Below are 19,934 nucleotides of genomic sequence, written 5' to 3'. Positions count from 1 at the left end.
CGCTGGTCACCAATTGCCATGCTCTTTGATGGCGTGGCGACCTTTTGTGAGCTTACATTCACAGAACTGCTCTTAAGGGCTACGGTCATCGAGGGGCCTTCCCCCACGCCCTTTCACGGAAGCTCGTAAACCTCAATGGAGATGTCCTTCAAGTTGATTGACGTTACGGCGATGAAGTTTGTCTGCTTGAAGGAAGACGTAGCCAATCAAACAAACATCTATTGTAGATACAAACTTAGGCGGTGTACCAGGCTGTAAGACGCAAGTTTTAATATTCCTTCATGCTAATAATGGCTCTAAATCATTGTCATACGCGTCACCGTAGACCAGTGGAGACTTGTCATTGGCATGTTAGTTCGTGATGTCACGGCGATTCGGACTGGAGTTCCGTAATTACCGTCAACATTTATATCCGTCCATTCAATATCTGTTTATTCACAAATGGAGTTTCAAACGTATGTCGGATGGCCCAGCATTAACAGCCCTGGTACATTTATGCAAGAGGAGAGACTTTTGGCAAAAGTGGGGGGGGGGGGGGGGCAGGGGTTGAACCAATATTCGGTGCACTGTGTCAGCACAATTTGAGAGCCCGAGTTCAAATCCAGGTTCTCCTCAAGTGCTGGGAGTTGGAAGTTGCCCAGCCCGGTCACCAGTGACTGCAAACAAAAACCACCGTATTGAAATTTGGTTTTTCAATTTGGCTTGTTCCAGCTCGTACGACAAACACTTTTGCGTAGCACGGAGAGATGCGTTGTCCTGTTGTGGATAAAGATGACTTTTAGAGTAGCTTCAGGAAACTTTAATATTCTGAGCCTTGTGGTCTGCTTCCAGGGCTAATCTTTGACGCAGAGTGGTAGCGCCTGCTAGCTGCACGAGTTCCAAATGGAAATTTTCACGTCACAACGCCAATAGGACAAATTGTCATTTATAATCGGCAGAAACTTGCAACAATGTGCAAAAGCTCTCCGATGTGTTGTTGGCTTGTTACCGCATGCTGTTCGGTGCGATGTGTGCCGAAGCTTCCAGCACGTCTTGCGAAACGACAGAATCGGATTAGAATCAGAATCTTTATTTATATTGCCAGAATACGATGAGCTATACAGCTCTTTTTCAAAGATGTCCAGTAGGGGCGGGTAAGGAAATTACAACAACAAACAATACAAAAACACGATAGGAGATAAGCAAATCACAAAATATTGAAATACAATTTTTTATAAGTAAACAATTATTATATTTTACCAGGTGAAGTCCACTGAGCTATTAGCTTCTTTTTCAGAAGCGACCTGGCCACAAATCACAGCTCAACAAAGTGGCTTATCGCGACAGCTCTTACAGCACAACCGCGAACAAATCTGCGCGGTGCCGCAACTCCGAAAAGCATTCCATTCTATTTTCTTGCGCGTCCTCCTGTTCAACATCGGCGGCCGCTTGACGCGAGTGCCCGTGTGTCGAAGGACTTGACGGTGAAGCTGAGTCTCATCAAGACGGTGTCGCTCATCGCCCAGGCCGTGCACCCCTCCAACCTGCACTCCGCCTTCCAATTCGCCAAGAAACTCGAGCTGCTTCACCTCATGCAGGTGAGCAGCGGCGCTTTGAAACGGTGAAACCGTACCTCTGACAAAATCGCCGATGGGAGATTTGCCCACGTATGGTGTTGTGGATTGTTAATCGAGATGAATTGCATCGATTCTGCGCAGTCGATCCAAAATAAATGGATATAGAAAAATACCGGCTTAATCGTAATTTGCGGGTTAATCGCTGTCAATTCATTGCCGACCGATTAATACGTGGATCGAGTAATGATGTGACACGCCCTCTTAAATTGATTGACTCGTATCAGCAAGATCGGTGTGATTCCATCGCAGGATAATGCCCGAGCACTGTCCATCCGTCTGTCTGTATAACATGGGGTCGGCTCTCACTTAGATAATGCATTCCAAATTACACTTTAGTCTAATGTTATGTTGCGATTACGGGCTTGCCCTTTAGAACACTAGCCAAATTGGGAAGCATTGCCTAAAGGACACGGTAATTCAACTTTGTAAATCACAAAAAAAGGAATTCAAATAGATTGAACAACACACAGAGGTAGATTTGAAGTTTTCGTGACTGCAGGGATCCATACTCTTTGGTTCTTTCGGTAAAGTCACGTAGGTATAAAATACATTTAATTACGACGTTTCGATCGCAACACAATTAACAACTGCAGGGCCTTTTGCTGTTGCCGAAACTGCAGGGATAAAGCAGGACAACTGCTGATTCCTAAACTAGTAGTTGTCCTGCTGTATCGGTTCCGCTGATTCCTAAATCAGTAGTTGTCCTGCTGTATCGGTTCCTCCTGATGACGGTCGCTTGTGTTGCGATCGAAACGTCGTGATTTAAATTAATTTATTTTATTTTATACCTACGTGACTTTACCGAAAGAACCAAAGGGTAACACACAGAGGTGTGCAGTATTGCATGTATAAAAGCTCTCAGCCTTATCCGGACCACCAGTTCAAGATGATTGAATGTGTGGCGATGTTGTCATCCTAGGCCACCGACTCAGAGAGTTGAGATAATGTTGCCATCCCAGCAGACACTGCTGCCTGTCGGGATAGCCGCATTCTCAACCCATTGAGACGGCCACACATTCAGTTCTGTTGAGCTGGGGTGGGCTGGATAAGGCTGTTCAGTGTGTTACCTGGGCACGTGACAGTCCCCCAACCTACAACACCTAGCAAGCACTGCTGGTCACCCATCCAAGATTAAACTTGACTCTCAGTCCTGTTTCCCTTCTGATATCCAACGATATCAGGTGCATTCAGGGTGGCTTGGTCTTGAGCAGCCGGTCTCTAACCAGAATTTCTCACCGTGAGTAGTGTCACCCAGGAGGAGGTTTCATTCCCATTGAGGGGGGGTCACGACTCGGGTCAGCAATAAATAAATAAAGAGATACGGCTACTATTTGAACGCTGCAATAAAATAATGTTACGTCCATCGATTGGCAGACCTTTCAAGTCTCAAGGCTACACTGTCTTGTATCGCAGTAACATTTACACCTTCCCTGGGCCTTTCTTGCGCGAGCAATTGAGAGGTTTTTTTTCTTTTCTTGCCACACAAAAGGTTTTTTTTTGCGTTGAAAAGATTTGAGAATCTTCATTCCCTGCTATTACCCAAAACTACGCTTCAGAAGGTCCATTTCCTAAACAAGCTCCCAGCATATGGAGCTGTCATGCCAAACCACGTGCATTACAACCGCTTGGTGCATAGTCCGTCCTGTGCACGTCTGCACATCGGGCAGTCCAACGCCGCCGTTTGTTCCTGTCCATGGCTCCGTAAAACACCTCCCAACGTCCAGCCCTTATTAGGAAGGTTACACCTTTGCTATAGCCGTCTTTTGTTGAATGAGCCATGCCAGTCCCACGCCTGGATGGAGGAAGAGGAGCTTACGATGGGCTTGAAAATTACACGGGTTAATACAAATAAAAACCCTTGCTGCATTCGAAACCACGCCACGATGAAACTGAGCTATACAGCACAACCGTGAAAACCTACGCAGTGGGTGTAGCGTTGAGCTCGCAACAATCGTGGTTCAATGTGACCCTGTTCTTCTTTATGCCCCCCCCCCCGTCTCTTCCATGTGCAGGAGATGATCAAAGCTGAGCCGAGCAGCTCCCTGTCCACACTAGTCAGGCAGACCGCGCTCACGGCGTGCTCTCACCTGGTGTATCCTTCGCACGCACGAGGGCCAGGCCAAGCACCCGTTGCCTGAAAAAGTTTGGCGCACGGGCCACTTCTGAAGGTCTTTTGCTACGACGTCTGCTTAGGGCCCCGCTCCTCTATTGGGGAACAAACTCGGCAGGCTCTGGCAACTGAACGCAGCGAAGTCACAGTAGCAGTGCACGTGCGATCGGAGAGAAGATTGCTTGACGGCAGAGCCGCCTTTATATTGTTAAATTGTGTTGCAGCAACGTATATTTATTTCCCAGCGAGTGCATAGAGCACAGTTGGGCTAAAAAGTAGCACGCAGATTCCAGTATCAAAGCTTTTCTTTTTACTAACCCAGTATTAGGGCTGTCATTTCTGCTTTTGTAATGGCATGTTCAACCGGCTGCAAATTTGCACCCGGCGCTTTTCATCACAGGGGCCCCATTGTATTTGGACGGGGCAGCCAAGTAAGCCGCTCGCATTCAGTTTGTGCCTTCCACATTCATCATCATTATCATCATCATCGTCGTCAGCCGTGATCAATCCACTGCTGGATGAAGGCTTCGCCAAGCCGCCACCACCACTAACAACAATCCGTCCAACACTTGCACGTGAACCGATCCCATCGCTTCATCTCCTCGGTGGACCCCCCGCTTGGGCAGCACTCCATTCCTTTAATCGGTCCAAATGGTGGCCTCGGCAGAAGGCGTCTCTGCTCCCGTGTTCTCTCTGTGAGAGCGCCGTATCCGCGGAGCGAAAAGTGAGTAAATGTCGTGGCGACGGTTGGGTTCACACCTTGACAGCGGGGCAGTAAGCTGGACCCCCCGCTGGCAGAAGTTGACTCGGTGGAGCTGATGAAAACCTGCTTGTACAGCGTGTACATCCTGCCTCCGCTCCCCTCCGACCGCTCTAGGGACGACGCCGTGCCCGACGGGGAGAAGAAAGAGGTAGGTTGACCAGTGCATGGTGGTGACATGTGGATGGTGGTGACATGTTGACATGTGGATGGTGGTGACATGTGGATGGTGGAGACGTGGGAGGGCGGAACACGGGATCTGGCCCGGCCTTTTGTTGTTGCCGAAAGTTTTATAATTTTGGGATTGGTTGAAGAATAATGTTGATGTTACCATTTATTAGTTAACGTAAATAACTGTGTTTAGCGCACTGCGCTATGATCACAACTTGAGTTTGAATACTGGTGACGACTAATCATCGGGGGCGAGTGACATCTGAAATTGTCTTGAACTACTGGCGTTGGCCAGAATTGTGAAGTATGGTCAAACAGCCCCAATGAATGACACGGTGTTGGTAGAACTTCATCGAGCAGTGGATCTACAAAAGAATACAAATGATATATTTTTATTGATTAATGACGGTAATAATTTAAAGCACATTCTGACCACCTCTGAGCCTCTACTAGAGGGAACGCTTGAGAAACCCTCCAGAGGGTACTAGCCAGACATCTTGGAATAAGTGGCAGTACCCACACTTTATTTCCATCGCACATGACTACCAATCCTGGTGTACAACTTTATAATGCGTGTTGGATTGAGGCTGGGAGAATTTAAGAAACCTGCACCGTTCTAAATGCCATGCCTTGAGATGAAATCGAACTGACCACCTCTGGAATGCTGCAAGTCCTGTGTCTTAACCATTGCAACACTATGGCAGCATTCCCACACCGTCCAATTAGCACGGTTGGCTACGTACGGTGCGAAAGAAGTTCGACATACAGTACAAACATACATCCAGATTGTATGAACAATTAAAAAAAATTACATTTAACCACCCAGTTCGTATCGGGCTTTTTTAGTAAAAAAAAATGTGGGCTCGCGAATACGAAAGCCAGATCCGGTCAAATCCCTCGGGACTCGGTGAGAGTTCCGCCCCCCACCTTGAGACAGTGGGGGCCCATTTTGAGCGAGGGACGTCACGTGTGACGCGTGCTCCCGTCCCGCATGCCCGTGCGGCTGCTCGCGCCGCCAGGCTCTCATGAAGGACACAGTTTCGGCGCTGCACGAGCTGCTTGTCGAGATCCTCCGCAGGGACCTCACCCCCGGTGGCCTGCAGACCGTCTTCAAGGTACGCAGTCGACGGGGCTCCGCTCATTACCGCCGCGAGCGGGGGGGTTGGGAAATGGGTGCTCGTTAATTATCAGCGATTCGTCGGTGTGCGGGGGGGGCCGCTTTGTGTACGCTCGAGATGGGACTATGTGAGCCCCCCCACTCCCCCCCCCCCCCCGCGCACTCGGTGGTGGCAGACGGAACCAATAAGGGTCTTATTAGAGTGCAGCGCGCGCTGGTAACGAGACCGAAGCGTTGCGTTAGATGACGCCCGTGTCACACGTGGCAGGAGTGTTCGGTGTACGTCTGGCGTCCTGCCTTTCCGTTGTGAGGATTCTTCGCAAATAACGTTACGTGAGCGCGGCTCGAGAGGGATCATGAAGACCTTTGTAACGTGTCTGGGTTTCGCTGGGATTCACGCTGGCCCGAGTCTTGGTCACCTGCCAGGGCACGGTGCTTATGATGAACACACAACAGCAACTGGTCATGATGCCAAGTCAAAAGTGTCTGTCTGCTCACATGAGTAATTGTATTGGCTGTTAAATTTTCGTCGGCCGTCCATATCAGGGGCGAATCTCTCCTATAACAGAATCGAAACACGAAAAATCTAAGTTACTAATTTGATGCGAAAATGTTTGAACGGTTTGTTGTACTGTTTATTGCATTGCTCTCAAACGAATTGGAAAAAAACGAGTGTTGGGGGGGGGGGGAAGGAAATCACTTTTTACCACTAACATCAGCCACCATGACAAACAAACCCGATTGCTGAGCAAAATTGCGAAGCGGTCGTGGTGAAACTGCTTGTGCGCTCGGTTCCCTGGCTCTTTACCGTGTGCGCCGTGCGTCTCTCCCGTGCGCGTAGCAAGTCGATGGCTGGATCGAGTCGGTCCGCGACCACGAGCGGGAGCGAGCGCTCTTCACCGTACACGCCCTGCTGCGCTGCTACTACAGCGGCGTCCGCGTCACGGTGAGCGCCGTCCCGCGGTGGCCTATGCCGACCATCGCCCGGGCGCACGGCAAATGTGCCATCGGAGTCGATCCTAAACCCTCGTTCAAGTCGCCCTCCTGCCCCTTGTTCGCCCCGCGTCACGTTCGGTTGTGCGGCGGTTGCGCACACTCACTGTGCCGTGAACCCGGCGGCGACCTGAGTTTCTATTAACCATCACCGCTGACGTCGGTTGTGAGTGATATCCGATCCGGTCCTCATCCCGACCCTCCCCCACCCGACTTCAGCAACCTGCATTGACCCACGTGATGAATTACGGTTTAACGAGCCCTTTGACCAACGTGGCGAGGCCTTCATCCGGGCAGCGTGGCTTGACACGCGCGTCCTGAAATGCCGTGATGAATGGGAACGCATCGATACGCGTCCGTCTGGGCCAACTTTACACGGTTTGTGCGGAATATTTGCCCCCACAGAGCATGGTGTCGCTGAGCAACCTGGGAACGGTGATGGGACGGCTAGTGCCACGCTGCACTGACCCCGTGCTGTCGGTGCGCCGCTGCGCTATTCAGGCCTTGTACGCCATCCTGCGGATCCATCTCAAGTACGAAGGTAAGCGCCTCGCCCCGTCGCGACTGCTGCCGTCGTGAGCGCGAGTTTTTTTTCTCTTCATTGCATTCACGTAGTGGATATGTGCGGCAGCGTGATGGCCGTCCGAATGTGGGAAGTTATAATCGCAGCCCCCAGGGTGTATGCTTACCACTGCTGAGCGTAAAGACGCGTTGTTTAATGATTATCTTAATGAGAATATTGCACTGCCACCCGTGATGTTTCTGATTTTTTTTACACTTTCTAATCATTCGTATTGTCTGCATTTGAGTTTTTTTAACATGCGAAATTGATATTAATTGTTATCCAATGAATTGTCAGGACAAAAGACGTGCAATTATAGTTGCAGAAGGAAAAATACGTGTACACTTGCTTCCTATTTTCTCAGCGTCGAGGTTCACCAAATGACTCACTTTTTATTGCGTAGTGAATGTTTTTTACGCATTTGGTTTCTCATTAAACCTGTGCATATACGGTACCATGAGGAGCTATGAGCAGGAGCCGTTGGGACACGGGTGGAGCACTGCACGGAACGTGCAGTCTTAACGATGGAATTTGTTAGCTGTAACGACTATGAATGTTGTTATGAGGCAATTAAAAAAAAAACTCCCCTTGATTTTCGCATCCATAAATAAGCGACCGATTAAAATCTTATTTTTTTAACGTAAAGTTATATTTCCCAACTCCCAGATGTTTTGTCTCCACACTTTTGTTGAACCGTTGTTCGTTGGGGTCTGGCGAGTGGATGGGCTCACGGCTCAGAGGGCAGAGCGTTCAGATGGCACTGCTGAGATCATGCACTCAAAAACCCCACCAACTTATGTTTGGTTTTGACTTCCCTTTGGCTCAACTCCAGCTCTTAGAATAATATATATTGATTGAATTGTCAATTTGATCAGTGGAACCAGATGTCACTTGACAAGACCTCAGATGCAGCTCTGACGTCCGCTTCCATGGGCCGTTCTCTCTGCATTTGTGGATGGTGAACTTCTTTTGCACCATACATAGCCAACCGTGCTAATCGGAGGTGCGATTAGCGCGGTTGGCCCTCGCACAAAGGTCTCCTCCACCACTCCTACCATGTGGAAACCCGTGTGGCTGTGTGTGCCAGGATTTTCCCCTGACTACAAGGACGATATGGTGGAGGGGATCCTCACTCTGAACCAAAGACTGGAGCAGTTGAACCAGCAAGCACTCCAGCAGGCCGGCTCCGACATCGCCAAGGTAAGCCCGTGACAGTCCTCCGCTTGACGTGGTGTAAGGATTGTCAGTCTGGCTAAAGTTTTCCACCAGTCGCGACATCTCACCAAAAGTATAAAAAATGTTGATTAGCTTTGGCGGTGCTTTGGGATTCATCTCGCTACCACGACCCTGTCCTCAGCTTTCTGTTAACCACACTGTGTGGATGATGAATGGCATGCATTCCCAACTCTCTCTTCGCTTTATCCAATCATACACTGTTGTGCACACACTGCTGTTCGCTCAATGTCTGTTGCTTTGCGAGTCGTATATGGCAATGAGGTGGTGGTGGTGGTTGCCGAGGTCGTTACTTGATTAAAAGCTAAATTCCATCCAGGTGAGGTTCATGCCATCTCGACAAAAATAGTGTTTTGGAATTTGAATTTTTTGTTGTTGCATATTTTCGTAATATATTTTTATTGTACAATGTTTTATTCTTGAGTTAACATTTTAGTTATGAAAAAAAGCATGTCTTTGGTTTCACCCATTCCTCTCTGGAGAATGCTTGTGCACGTTCGTGATGAATATTGGTACTATTGAACGATCCCTTAGCTTTTAGAAAAGGGTGATTGTGTACGATTTACCGTTGTTTTATTTTAAGCATTGTGGAAAGGTTTTGTGTGGAGATCTCTGACCTTTCCTTCACAACCAACATTATAATGAAAGTGTCATTGCAGCCAAATTGAATACAAATGTATCATGACCCCGTCTGGTAAAAACATTGCTTGTCGTATACCAGAAAGTTCAAGCATCTCGCTCAGCAGGTTATTATTCAGAAATGTCAGTAGGGGGGGATCCAGCACAGTCTAATGTTTCCGAATAATTCGAAGAGCTTACAAAGCTGGCGTACACAGCCATGGTGTAACGATTAGCGCACTGCACTTGCGATCTAGATGTCGCAGGTGCATCCATCTCCCAGCACGTCAGATGAAGCAATGGGCAATTTTGGTAAATTCTCTATCTCTGGGCGCCACGGTGGCGAGATGTTAACTACCTACGCCTGGTGTGCAGGAGGTCGTGGGTTTGATCGCGATCCTGATGCCTGCTGTATATTTGGAGTCTACATGTTTTGGTGGTCGTGTGGATTTTTCTCCGGGTCCTTTAGTTTTTCCCTCCACATTTAGAAATGTGCGTTCGGAGTTTTTTGCTGCTATAAATTTCCACGTGATAAGCCGTTTTGGTGGGCTATCAATTGTGGTCAGGTCGCTTCTAAAACAGAGGTATATAGTTTAGTGGGTCTTACCTGATGACATAAAAATAGTTTTGTGTGCTGTCCACCCAGCAGAATATATGGGTACACAAAAGTACATTTCTCGGCAGGCTGCGTGTGGTGGGGTAAAGTGTGGGTACTCGCGCCTCTTCAGAGATGTCTGGCAAGGATGAAAGGATAGGCCAAAATACCCTATACAAGGGCCCTCTAGAGATCTTTCTCATTGAGGCCCTCCACACAGCATGGGCATGTACCGGCAATTGCACATCCACACCTTCACCGCCTTGCGTCATCACGAGAAACATAACATTGCTGAAACCCTGCCACTTATTGAGCGAGCGGTGCTTGTGCGCCTTGCCTTCCCCCCCCCGCCCCCCTGCAGGTGCTGGGCAAGCGCGTGCCACAGGACCAGCTGGTGCCGCTGCTTACGGCACTGCTCAGCAGCCTGGGTGACCACCAGGTCAGCTCGGCCACGGGGGCCAGCGTCGTGCTCAACGGCCTCATCCGCACGCGGGGGGCGGTCCTGGTCGATCAGGTGGGTTCGGCGCGGTCCCTCACCCGGGCCGCTCGCCGTGTGTCCCCGCGTTTAATTATCCCTCCCGAGCCGCTTGTGGCATGCGCGCGTGCGGGCTGCTGCAGTGCCTCTGCCTGGTCAGTACCTGGAGCCTATGGGGCCAGGTGTCTGTTCTGGATGAGCCGACCCAATCCTCACAACCACCCTGTTTTGCCATGTCCCCTCTCCCGTGCCAGGTGAGTTGTGGAGGTCGTTAGACGATACTTGACCACGCCGGTTAACGTGGGTCGGTGAAGGTGGGGTGATGTCGGAGTGTAGAAGTACAGCACTACAACAATGGATTGTGCTGCACTACCTTCTATTGCCCATCTCATAGCCCCATTGCCTGTAACGCCTATCATGCATGGTGGTTGCCCATCCAGGCACTGTCCATGCCTGTCCAGGCTCATCTCGGTTTAACATAAAAATAGCGACAATTTTTATGGCACTCATTACAGGGGGTGCCGATAAGCCCTTAATACATGTTGGGATTGAGCATGATGACTTTAGATATAATTTGCCACTGATGTTATCTGTGACCGGGAATTTAACTCAGGTCGCTGGGTTCATTGCACAGTGGGCCACCACTCTCCTCCTTAAAATGATACAGTGTGCATTTATAATGGATGATGTATTGTCCCTCAGCTCTTGCCCAATCAGATTATCTTACCAGCAGTCAAGCATGAAGCATGCTATCACTTCTCTGGAGTGTTTATAGGTTTGCTAGATTTTTGTTATGGAAAGTTATTATTTTTAATTGGATAATTTAAAATTTTCGACAAATTATGCGGATGCTTACCACCAATTGGGTGATAATGAAATGTCAGAATTTGATGGGTTGCGAGTCGTGACATGTTGGAATATTTGGCTACTTTTGTGGCTGTTTGCCTGTTTCAATGCAATAAAAGCGATCACAGTTTAACTTTCTGATGCAGTTAATGCTTTAAAGTAAAAGCAAATAATTGACATGGAGAGGCTTCTTCTTTCTCGGGATTAAAATCCATCACAATACACGTCACTCAAAATCCTTTGTTTTATATATTTTAACGTCAAGTTTTGAAGCGTGTGTGAGGGCATCCGAATGCAATATGGGGCCGTGTGTGTATTGAGAAATTAACATTTTTACCTTATTCAGTTTTTTTGTTTTTTTTTACTCTCCCAATTAAATTTTTGCTTTGGCTTTTATGTCCTGAAACGTGGTGAGCGCGGTTTCGTTTGTGGCTGTGCTTGAGCTGTCATTTGTGGCCATGCCGCTTTTAAAAAATAAGTTAATACTTCAGTGGGCTTTGCCCGGTAGGATGGGGATTGCTTAGTTTTATTTGTATGTGTTTGGGTGATTTGTTTACCTTTCTTGTACTTTGCACACATGTCGTTGTTTGTTGTATTGTTTGTTGTTGTAATGTTCTTAACCGCCCCTACTGGACATCTGTGAAAAATAACTTTATAGCTCATCGGATTCATCCAGTATAAATACATATTCTGTTTCTAATATATTAGTGACTTTGAGGATACGTTTGTGGCTGTGTTTGTGGCCATGTTTGTGGGTGTGCACGAGCACGCATTTGTGGCTGTCGTGTTTTGTTGCCGTCGCGTTTGTGGCCACCGTGTTTGAGTCGAGGTCACGACGGCGGTTGTTTACGCGACTGTGTTTGCGCATGGTGCGCGCGCACTGGGCGCAGGTTGGCAGCATGCTGGCGATGCTGCACCTCCACCTGCAGCAGGTGTCAGCCGAGCCCGTGCGCCACGGGGCCCTGCAGGCCGCACAGCTGTTGGCGCAGCACCACCTGCAAGCCGCGATCGCCGTCCTGCTCACCTACCCCCTGCCCTATGACGAGTGCGTTGCATGGCACACGCACGTCAAGTGACACGCACATGCACGTCAAGTGACACGCACACGCACGTCAAGTGACACGCACACGCACGTCAAGTGACACGCACACGCACGTCAAGTGACACGCACACGCACGTCAAGTGACACGCACACGCACGTCAAGTGACACGCACACGCACGTCAAGTGACCTGTCAATTGCCACGCACTTCGAGCGACGTGCCCAGTGATACGCGTGTCAGGCGACGCACACGTCCTGCGACGCACGCGTCACGTGACGCACCACTCTGTGTGTGTAGAGCCGGGCCCACACCTGAGCGAATAGTTGAGTAACCAAATCGCCCTCGAAATCGCACGACTGAATTGGCTGCCTCTGCTTACTCGGTCGCATGTGGCTCGTATGTCACAGATGTCAAGTGACACACGCACGCTACATGGCTCGCACGCACACGTCAAGTGGCACATGTCACATGCCGCACACACATGTCAAATGACACACACCAGCATTACGTGACATACACAACTTACATGCCACACACACAAACACGGCAAGTTCTGATGTCGCTCGAAGCGCAATGTGCTACTCCTTCTCCGCCACGTTACATGCCACTCGCACAAAGGCGTCACACACAAGTCAAGTGATACATGCACATGCCACGTGTCACATTACACACATCACACTGTACATACACATCACGTGCCACACACGCGCGCGCCACATGTCACGCCACATGCCACACACGCACGTCACGTGCCACACGTACATGCATGCCTTGCTGTCACACCTGTCGCCCGCTCATGCGCAGAGTTTTGGTTTGCGTCGTCCCGTTCATCATCGAGCTTTTAATAGGGCAGCTCAAGCAGCAGGAGGATCGGGAGATCTGGTTTCGCTCAAATCCCCCCTAAGCATCAAACGTGAGGATCCAGTGATCCAGGAGGTCGGGTGCCCTGAATGTTCGCTTGCTATAACCCTCTCAGCCCTGACTACTGCAGTTATTGTTTATTTTTATTAACTTATTTTTGTTGTTGCCCCCTCTTCACAATGCTGCTTGCTTATGGATTCATGAAACTAGGAAGCATAGCTTTGGGAGCAAAGAAGTACAGAAGAGCAATCTAATTTGTTGCACTGCCTCCACTGCCTCCACCTACCCCTGCAGCTAATGACGGCCTGTTTGTGCGTGGTGATTTCCCGTCCAAGCACTGTGTATACTCAGCCCTGCTTAGCTTTCAAGGTTTGATAAGATCACGCACACTTCGGTGCCTGTGAACACTGTACAGTCACGAGAATAACTTTCTTCGGTCACCCGAGCACAATAAACTGTCAACACAAATATCAACTAATTAAATATTTGTATTGCTCAGCGCTGTTTTGTTTCACCAGCATGTGTCGGGATGTGTTTATTCTGCGGGCGGCCGTGCGTACGACTTGGCAAGTAACCGCTTGGGGTTGCAACCTGGTGAGGCAACAAATAAACCTAATTATATCATTGGAAAAGAACATCCCACAACACCAGAAGCGGGGACCACTGCATGTGAATGCTTTGTTCTGAATTGTTTGCTATTACGATTACAGAAGTATTACTATGCGTTTGCCACAAAATTGAGACGTTTAATGTCCCGCAAAGACTTCGAGATTTCCGAGAACCAGCTAACCTTGAAAAGACGACGGTGTTCCTGGGAAAGCCAGGGATGGTGGCAACCTTCAGTGGCTGCTTCTCTCTCTGTAATGCGTTGATCTGACGAGATTGTGCCCTGGTTGGCGTCCGCGCAGGCACGTCCAGGAGCTGTGGCGCTGCCTGGGATCGGATCCTGCTACCATTGCCAAGATCTTCTCCAACTTCATTGAAGCTCTGAGTCGGCAGCTGCCCTACCAGGAGAAGCCTGACCCTCGGAACAAGAAGCTGTCACTGCGATTCGCCACACTGCCGTCGCTAGCGGTGAGCGGGGAGCCAGTGGATGAGTGGGAGGGGTGGCGTGCCGCTTTTGCCTCTCAACTAGGGTTGCCACCTGTCCTGGTTTTCCCACGATCGTCCTCTTGTTGAGGTGGCTGTTCCTTGGAAATCTGTAGGTCTTGCCAGGACCTTAAACGTGCCAGTTTTTGTCAGCTGTGTAATGATCAACCGCTCAAAGCAATGCATTAAAATGCGGTTATCCCCTGTTATGCTGTTGCGAGATCTTATTCCTAATGATATATATTTTTTGTAGCTCGGAGGTAGCAACCCTCGCCGTAAACCTCGCAATGACCCAGTGTCGGCTCTGCGCATTGTTAACCGAAAAAATAACGTCTGTGACCACGTCAGTTTAACTCCTTTTAACGTTAATCCACTTATTGTGCATTTTTCGAAAAGAGACTTCCTGCTGAGCTCGATGGCCTTCTATTTGCAGCCAAAGTGGCGCCCCGCCGGGCCTCGGAGCCGTCCCCGCCATCAGCCTAAGCCTTTGCCGTCTCTAGCCAACCGTGCCCGTTTGTGCGCGCGCACGTGCGTTTGTGTCTGCGGTCGTGTCTCAGATAACGTGCGCGATAAAGGGCGTGCTCGCGATCCCCGAGTGCGCGGCCGTCATGGGCGGCGTCTACCCGCAGCTGTTCGCCACCCTCCTCGTGCGCCTGGGCTCCTCCGTTGGCCTGCAGCTGCCCAAGGAGCTCACGGCGAACCAGAAGTCCAATGGGCTGCCCAGGGTGGCCAAGCCAATGGACGCCTGCCAGTACGTGGGTGACCGAGGGTGGCCGGTGGGGATATCAACGTGGCCTGGCGACAGCGAGAGAAAATACCAACTTGTCTTTTTAATCTCTAGAAAATTAACAATCCATTTTGCAATGTAGATTTTAAAAAGATATATATATAGTGTAACTGGTATTGTCCAAAACATCCACATGCTGAAAATGTTTCTTTAAATTACTCAAATTGGGTAACATGACCCTCGACTGCAAAAACGTGGCAGGACCCTCCTGAAAAATAGCTTCTTTTGGCACAGCGACACTTTCCTGGGTAATCGCGCGTAAATATCTGTAAGTAAAACAATAAATATGTCCACATGTTGACCGTTGCGTTATGGCAATGCCTGGTTGTTAGAGTTTTGCTGTGCGGCTATGTTGTGGGCAGCAGTGCGGTAAAATGCATTGTACTGGACTGGATTATGCTCCCATGAGGTATGCTGCCCATCTTCACCAACTCGTACTGACCAGCGTGGTGAAGTATGGCCGAATAATACCCATGTCATGGGGAGGCCCTCGTCAAGCAGAGGATTGACAAAATGGCTGTAAATGTGCAATACATCCATTTAATTTCACTGCCAGTAGATGCTGGGTTTACAGTTCACATTTTGTTTTTTGTAAGTTATTATTTATTTGGTTAAATGTTTTTTCACGCAAATCAAAATTAATATATTTATCTCCCTCTGCCAGGCCCTTTCCGCAAAGACATTGACAATTATGGCCTTCCATTTATCTCTGTCCATGATATTACTTGAGAACTTTTGCATAGATACCCTAAGTTGCATCAAATTGTTAAAATTGCTCTTGTATTTAATTTGCTGGTTATGTATATACATCCTTGAAAATAAATGTATCCTCATTAACGGGATACAAGTGGATGCAGAAATGAACTGCCCGTGATAGATTCAATCCAATTAAATGGAGTTTTAATCAGGACATTACTATGTTAACAAGGTGTAAATCACGGCACACAACTTCAGTAGCGCGTGTTGAGGAGAAATAATTCCATTTTACAAAACGGTTTAAATGAATACAAACAGGGCAATTTCGATTTGAATAGGTGTGAAGTAACGTTCCATACATGTTAATGGAGACCCAGTGACACGTGTTATATTTTTGATACATTTTTACATCATGAGAAGGCAGAGTTTTTTTATATTGATCTTTTCTTTCACATTTTAAAACCCTTTTAATGTTTTCCCTTTAAAAAAAAATACACGTTTTCGTTTTTTCCCCAATTTTATCCCAATCCATTTGGATCTCTTGCAGAGCAGTACAAAAAAAAATCACTGTCGGGAACAGTCCACTGAAGTGGATACTGCAGTGCTGCGTCAGAGATCCCTTCAAGTGACCTCTGGTGCACATAGTCAGGGGCATCCGATCAGCCACTACGAGCAATGTTCATCGTGATGTGCCATCGTGCACAGCCGTCTACGAGACAACGCACGTGCCGCCACTGTTACCAGGGCTGAAGCCGACACGGTACTTGACCTTGCCGCACTGCAGGTGCAGCATCGAAGCCCTGGAGTTGATGCTGAGCCGCGCCGGCAATGCCGACGTGGTGCAGGCAATGGAGAGCGAGCAGGAATGGGAGCTCATTATCGACGAGGAGAGGCACCACCAGGGGGTGGCTTCCCTGGCACGGTGAGTACCCCGGGGAGGTGGGTGGCTGGGTGAGTTGGTGGGCGACTGTACGAGTAGGTTGGCGGGCAGGTGGATGGCTAGGTGGCTGGTTGGTTGGATAGCTCGTTGAGTGGGTGGCTGGGTGAGTAGTTGGATGACTGAGTAATTGGGTGGCTGGATAGCTTAGTGGCTTGGTGGGTGGTTGGGTGAATTAGTTGGGTGGCTTTGGGAGTAGGTGGGTGATTCGGTGGCTGGGTGAGTGCCACACGAGATTGTGAGGCACATAACTGTGAAGCAGAGGACAGCAGTGCTGGTCATTAGGAGAACTGGAGCTGTCTCTCGTTTCCACATTCTAGAGAGCGTATTGTGCAGCAGATGGGCAGCTTTCAATGACATGCATGGGCCTTCCGTGACAATACCAGCTGTCTTAACAATTCAAGCTGGACACTTAATACTGCAGTTGCCAGCAGCTGTGTATTAGTGAATTATATTTAGTGGTCTTTATCATATTGTCTTTGTGTATATATGTGATGCCAAATTTGTGCTCGCTAACAGCATTCGGCCCAGCAGTCTGATAAGGGCTTGGGCGGTGGACCGTTTTGGCGCGTGCGCGCGTGTGTGTGTGCGTGTGTGCGTGTGTGCGGTTAGCGCGCTGCGCTACCAATCCAGCGACCCGAGTTCGATTCCCGCTCACGGCCAACATCAGTGACGATGATCTGAACCAGTCCCGGGCCTCCCCTAGGTCGACTCAGCCTCAAATGAGTACCTGGTGTGGTGTGTAGTAAACATCGTCACTAGGGAGACAAAGGCGGTCGGGCGTGGTGCTGGCCACCCACCCCCTCGTGTGCCGTGCCGGCCTTCATAGGTGCTCGCTAACAGCACTTGCCCCTATAGTCTGTTAAGGCTATACGGGGGATCTTTATCTTTGTGTGTGTGTGTGTGCATGTGTGTGTGTGTGCACGCGTGTTTGCGTGCGTGATCAGTGCAATGGCCATGTACGCGGGGCCTCGCCTCACACTCATCACCGAGAGCCTGGCGCCCGTCCTCTCCAGCGTCTACGACCGGCAGCGGATCACGGTGGTGGCCTTCTTCGCAGAGGTGCCGTCACCGCCAGTCTCCATCAAACCACGGCGTGCTCGCCAAGCCAACAGAGGCTCCTTATTAACTGCAGCCGGTGGCAGCAGCATGGCCCCGCCAGAGAGACAGCTCCTGTCCATTGCCTGTAGTCTTGACCCAAATAGCTTAATTCTAAAGGTGAAGGTGCAGCGCTGCAAATGTCCTGCCCATGTCACTGTTGGTGGAAGGGCTACTAGAGCGGTGCTGTTTCTCAACCTTTATCATTCCACGGCACCCTTTTGAGCTTGCTCGATCTTGACGATACACGCCGCTTGTAGGTGGCTGTTTACCCAACTGCGCACGAGCGACCGAGGGAGTTCAGAGGGCTGGGGAAGGGGAGCTTGATTGGCCACCGACCGACATGGCGAGTTCGTCTCTTGTTGGCGTGCGAACAGCGAGGTCCCTACTCTCCTACAGTTCGGAAAATACCGCGGTGCACCTGGGACTTCTCTGTGAGGCACTCCTCTCTAGAGGTGATTTTAGGGTCTTCCACGCTGGCCCAAACCTCTCTCTAGAGATGGAAGTTACCACACTTTACCCCACCACATGGGGCCTGCAGATCGGATCGAATAACTTCTATATATAGAAGCAAATGTATGAAATTTACTCGGAGGTGGCTGAATGCGTCTGAGGTCGGCGCACGGAGCCAGCAATGCCGAGACCCTGAATTTGAATCTGGGCAACTGCCCATGATTCAACTGGATTTTTAAGTGAAGTGAGTTAATGGTCCCAGTTGGGCCACCAATGATTGCATAAAAATAACATGATTACATTTTTTTTTTGTTCTTTATTTGGTTTTTACAGCTTTCAGATGTAACAATTTTGGCTTGCTTGAAATGTGATGACCAATTTTTTCAGGCCATAAAAAAGGTGACTTCCGAAGAAGTTTTGTGACTCCATCTTCTCGCCCTGTTTTCTCTCGCTGGATGGTGCACTGCTAGCTGCATAGCTCCAAGTAGATTTAGTTTCCTCTTATGACTTAAATGCCTGCGACATAATTGAAATGTATTTGTGAATAAGCAAAAAGAAAATAACAGATATTAAAAATCTCCTTCATTTTGGGATGCCCGTCATATTACCAACACTGCATAGCTCAACACATGGCTCGCTACTTCACATTTGTTTTTGGGTTTGGCCACGTGACATTCACCCTCCACCACCCGACAAGATTGTCACGTTTACAGAATAGTATACACACGCATATTCTGAGCTGTAAAGCTCTGCACTGGTGGCTTAAGACTTTTCACGACCGAATTTGCCATCGGCACGTGGCGACGATTCACAGAAAATGCCTTGAGCCTCGTAACAATGGAGGGTAAACGACAATGATTTTGGCATGAAACTACCATGTTGGTCTTACCCAAAACACAGATATAGATCACTGTATGTGCTTATAGATATCTACGTTTTAAGTTACTTGAGATGTCTTTTGGTTTGTTTTGGCACATTCACGATGGCTAAGTTATTTTTAGGAAGCAGTGTATGTATTGATGTTGAACTTCTTTCGCACCGTACATAGCCAACCGTAATAATCGATGGAAGCCCTCTCCATTTCTCAGTGCAATTCGAAAACCAAAGACAATTCGACTTCTCCTTTGCTGTTCCAGCTGCTGAACCACCAGGCGGTGTCCGATCTGCTGCTGGTGGACGTGTTGATGAACAACCTGCTGGGACGACTGGTGGACAACTCGCATGTGGTGCGCATGCTGTGCATCCGTGGCCTCGGCAACATCGCCACGGGCGCTGCGCACAAGGTACGTGGGCCACCGGGCGGGGGCCACGGGCACAGGGAACTTTAGACAAAGACAAAGATCCCTGCAAAGCCTGTAAAAGGCTCTTGGGGAAAGTTGTTCGCGAGCACGTATTGAGGCTGGAATGGCTTGCAAAGGGGTTGGTTTGGCCACCACCATGTTAGGCCACCTCAATCTCCACCAGTGCTGATGTTTTACTCATGGCACGGGGTACTCATTTTAAGAATAAATCAACCTAGTGGAGATCCAGGACCAGTTCAGATATTACTCGTCACCGATGTTAGCCGTGGCTGGCATTCGAACAATGTGTTAATTATAGAGCACTAGCTTTACTACCCGGCTTCGCCCGAGACTTGGACGCTTGTCTTGGATTAATACGCGGCCTACGCGGAGGGTGGGGGGGGATGCGTGACGTCAGCAGGCACACTGCGTGACGCTGCCGCATGCGGGTGACATCACAGATGGGACGTCACCGCTCACTTGCCGTGCAAAATATATCCATTATTGCGCTCCCCCCCCCCCCCCCAAAATACAAAAGTCTATTTTTATTCGTTTTGCATTGTGTACAGTCTGGAAACTACCCACATGCCAAATT

General features: G+C 49.2%; 1 protein-coding gene across 3 annotated transcripts in view; it reads left to right on the top strand.

Annotated features, from left to right (window-relative positions):
* MROH1 (maestro heat like repeat family member 1) overlaps nucleotides 1-19,934 on the top strand; it is a 66,476-nt gene that overhangs the window by 34,392 nt on the left and 12,150 nt on the right. For all 3 annotated transcript variants that reach the window (XM_078613741.1, XM_078613740.1, XM_078613742.1), the window contains 14 exons: nucleotides 1,455-1,577; nucleotides 3,629-3,708; nucleotides 4,502-4,637; nucleotides 5,677-5,772; nucleotides 6,616-6,720; nucleotides 7,173-7,308; nucleotides 8,417-8,529; nucleotides 10,137-10,289; nucleotides 11,987-12,141; nucleotides 13,908-14,073; nucleotides 14,646-14,839; nucleotides 16,356-16,493; nucleotides 17,456-17,570; nucleotides 19,196-19,342. In XM_078613741.1, coding sequence (XP_078469867.1) covers nucleotides 1,455-1,577; nucleotides 3,629-3,708; nucleotides 4,502-4,637; nucleotides 5,677-5,772; nucleotides 6,616-6,720; nucleotides 7,173-7,308; nucleotides 8,417-8,529; nucleotides 10,137-10,289; nucleotides 11,987-12,141; nucleotides 13,908-14,073; nucleotides 14,646-14,839; nucleotides 16,356-16,493; nucleotides 17,456-17,570; nucleotides 19,196-19,342 — 1,857 coding nt within the window. The remainder of the gene's footprint in view (nucleotides 1-1,454; nucleotides 1,578-3,628; nucleotides 3,709-4,501; nucleotides 4,638-5,676; nucleotides 5,773-6,615; nucleotides 6,721-7,172; nucleotides 7,309-8,416; nucleotides 8,530-10,136; nucleotides 10,290-11,986; nucleotides 12,142-13,907; nucleotides 14,074-14,645; nucleotides 14,840-16,355; nucleotides 16,494-17,455; nucleotides 17,571-19,195; nucleotides 19,343-19,934) is intronic.

Source organism: Lampetra planeri, chromosome 42, assembly GCF_965212315.1.
Source record: "Lampetra planeri chromosome 42, kcLamPlan1.2.h2, whole genome shotgun sequence".
NCBI lineage: Eukaryota > Metazoa > Chordata > Hyperoartia > Petromyzontiformes > Petromyzontidae > Lampetra > Lampetra planeri.
Note: the sequence above shows the minus strand (reverse complement) of the source record. Positions and strands in the feature narration are given on the sequence as shown.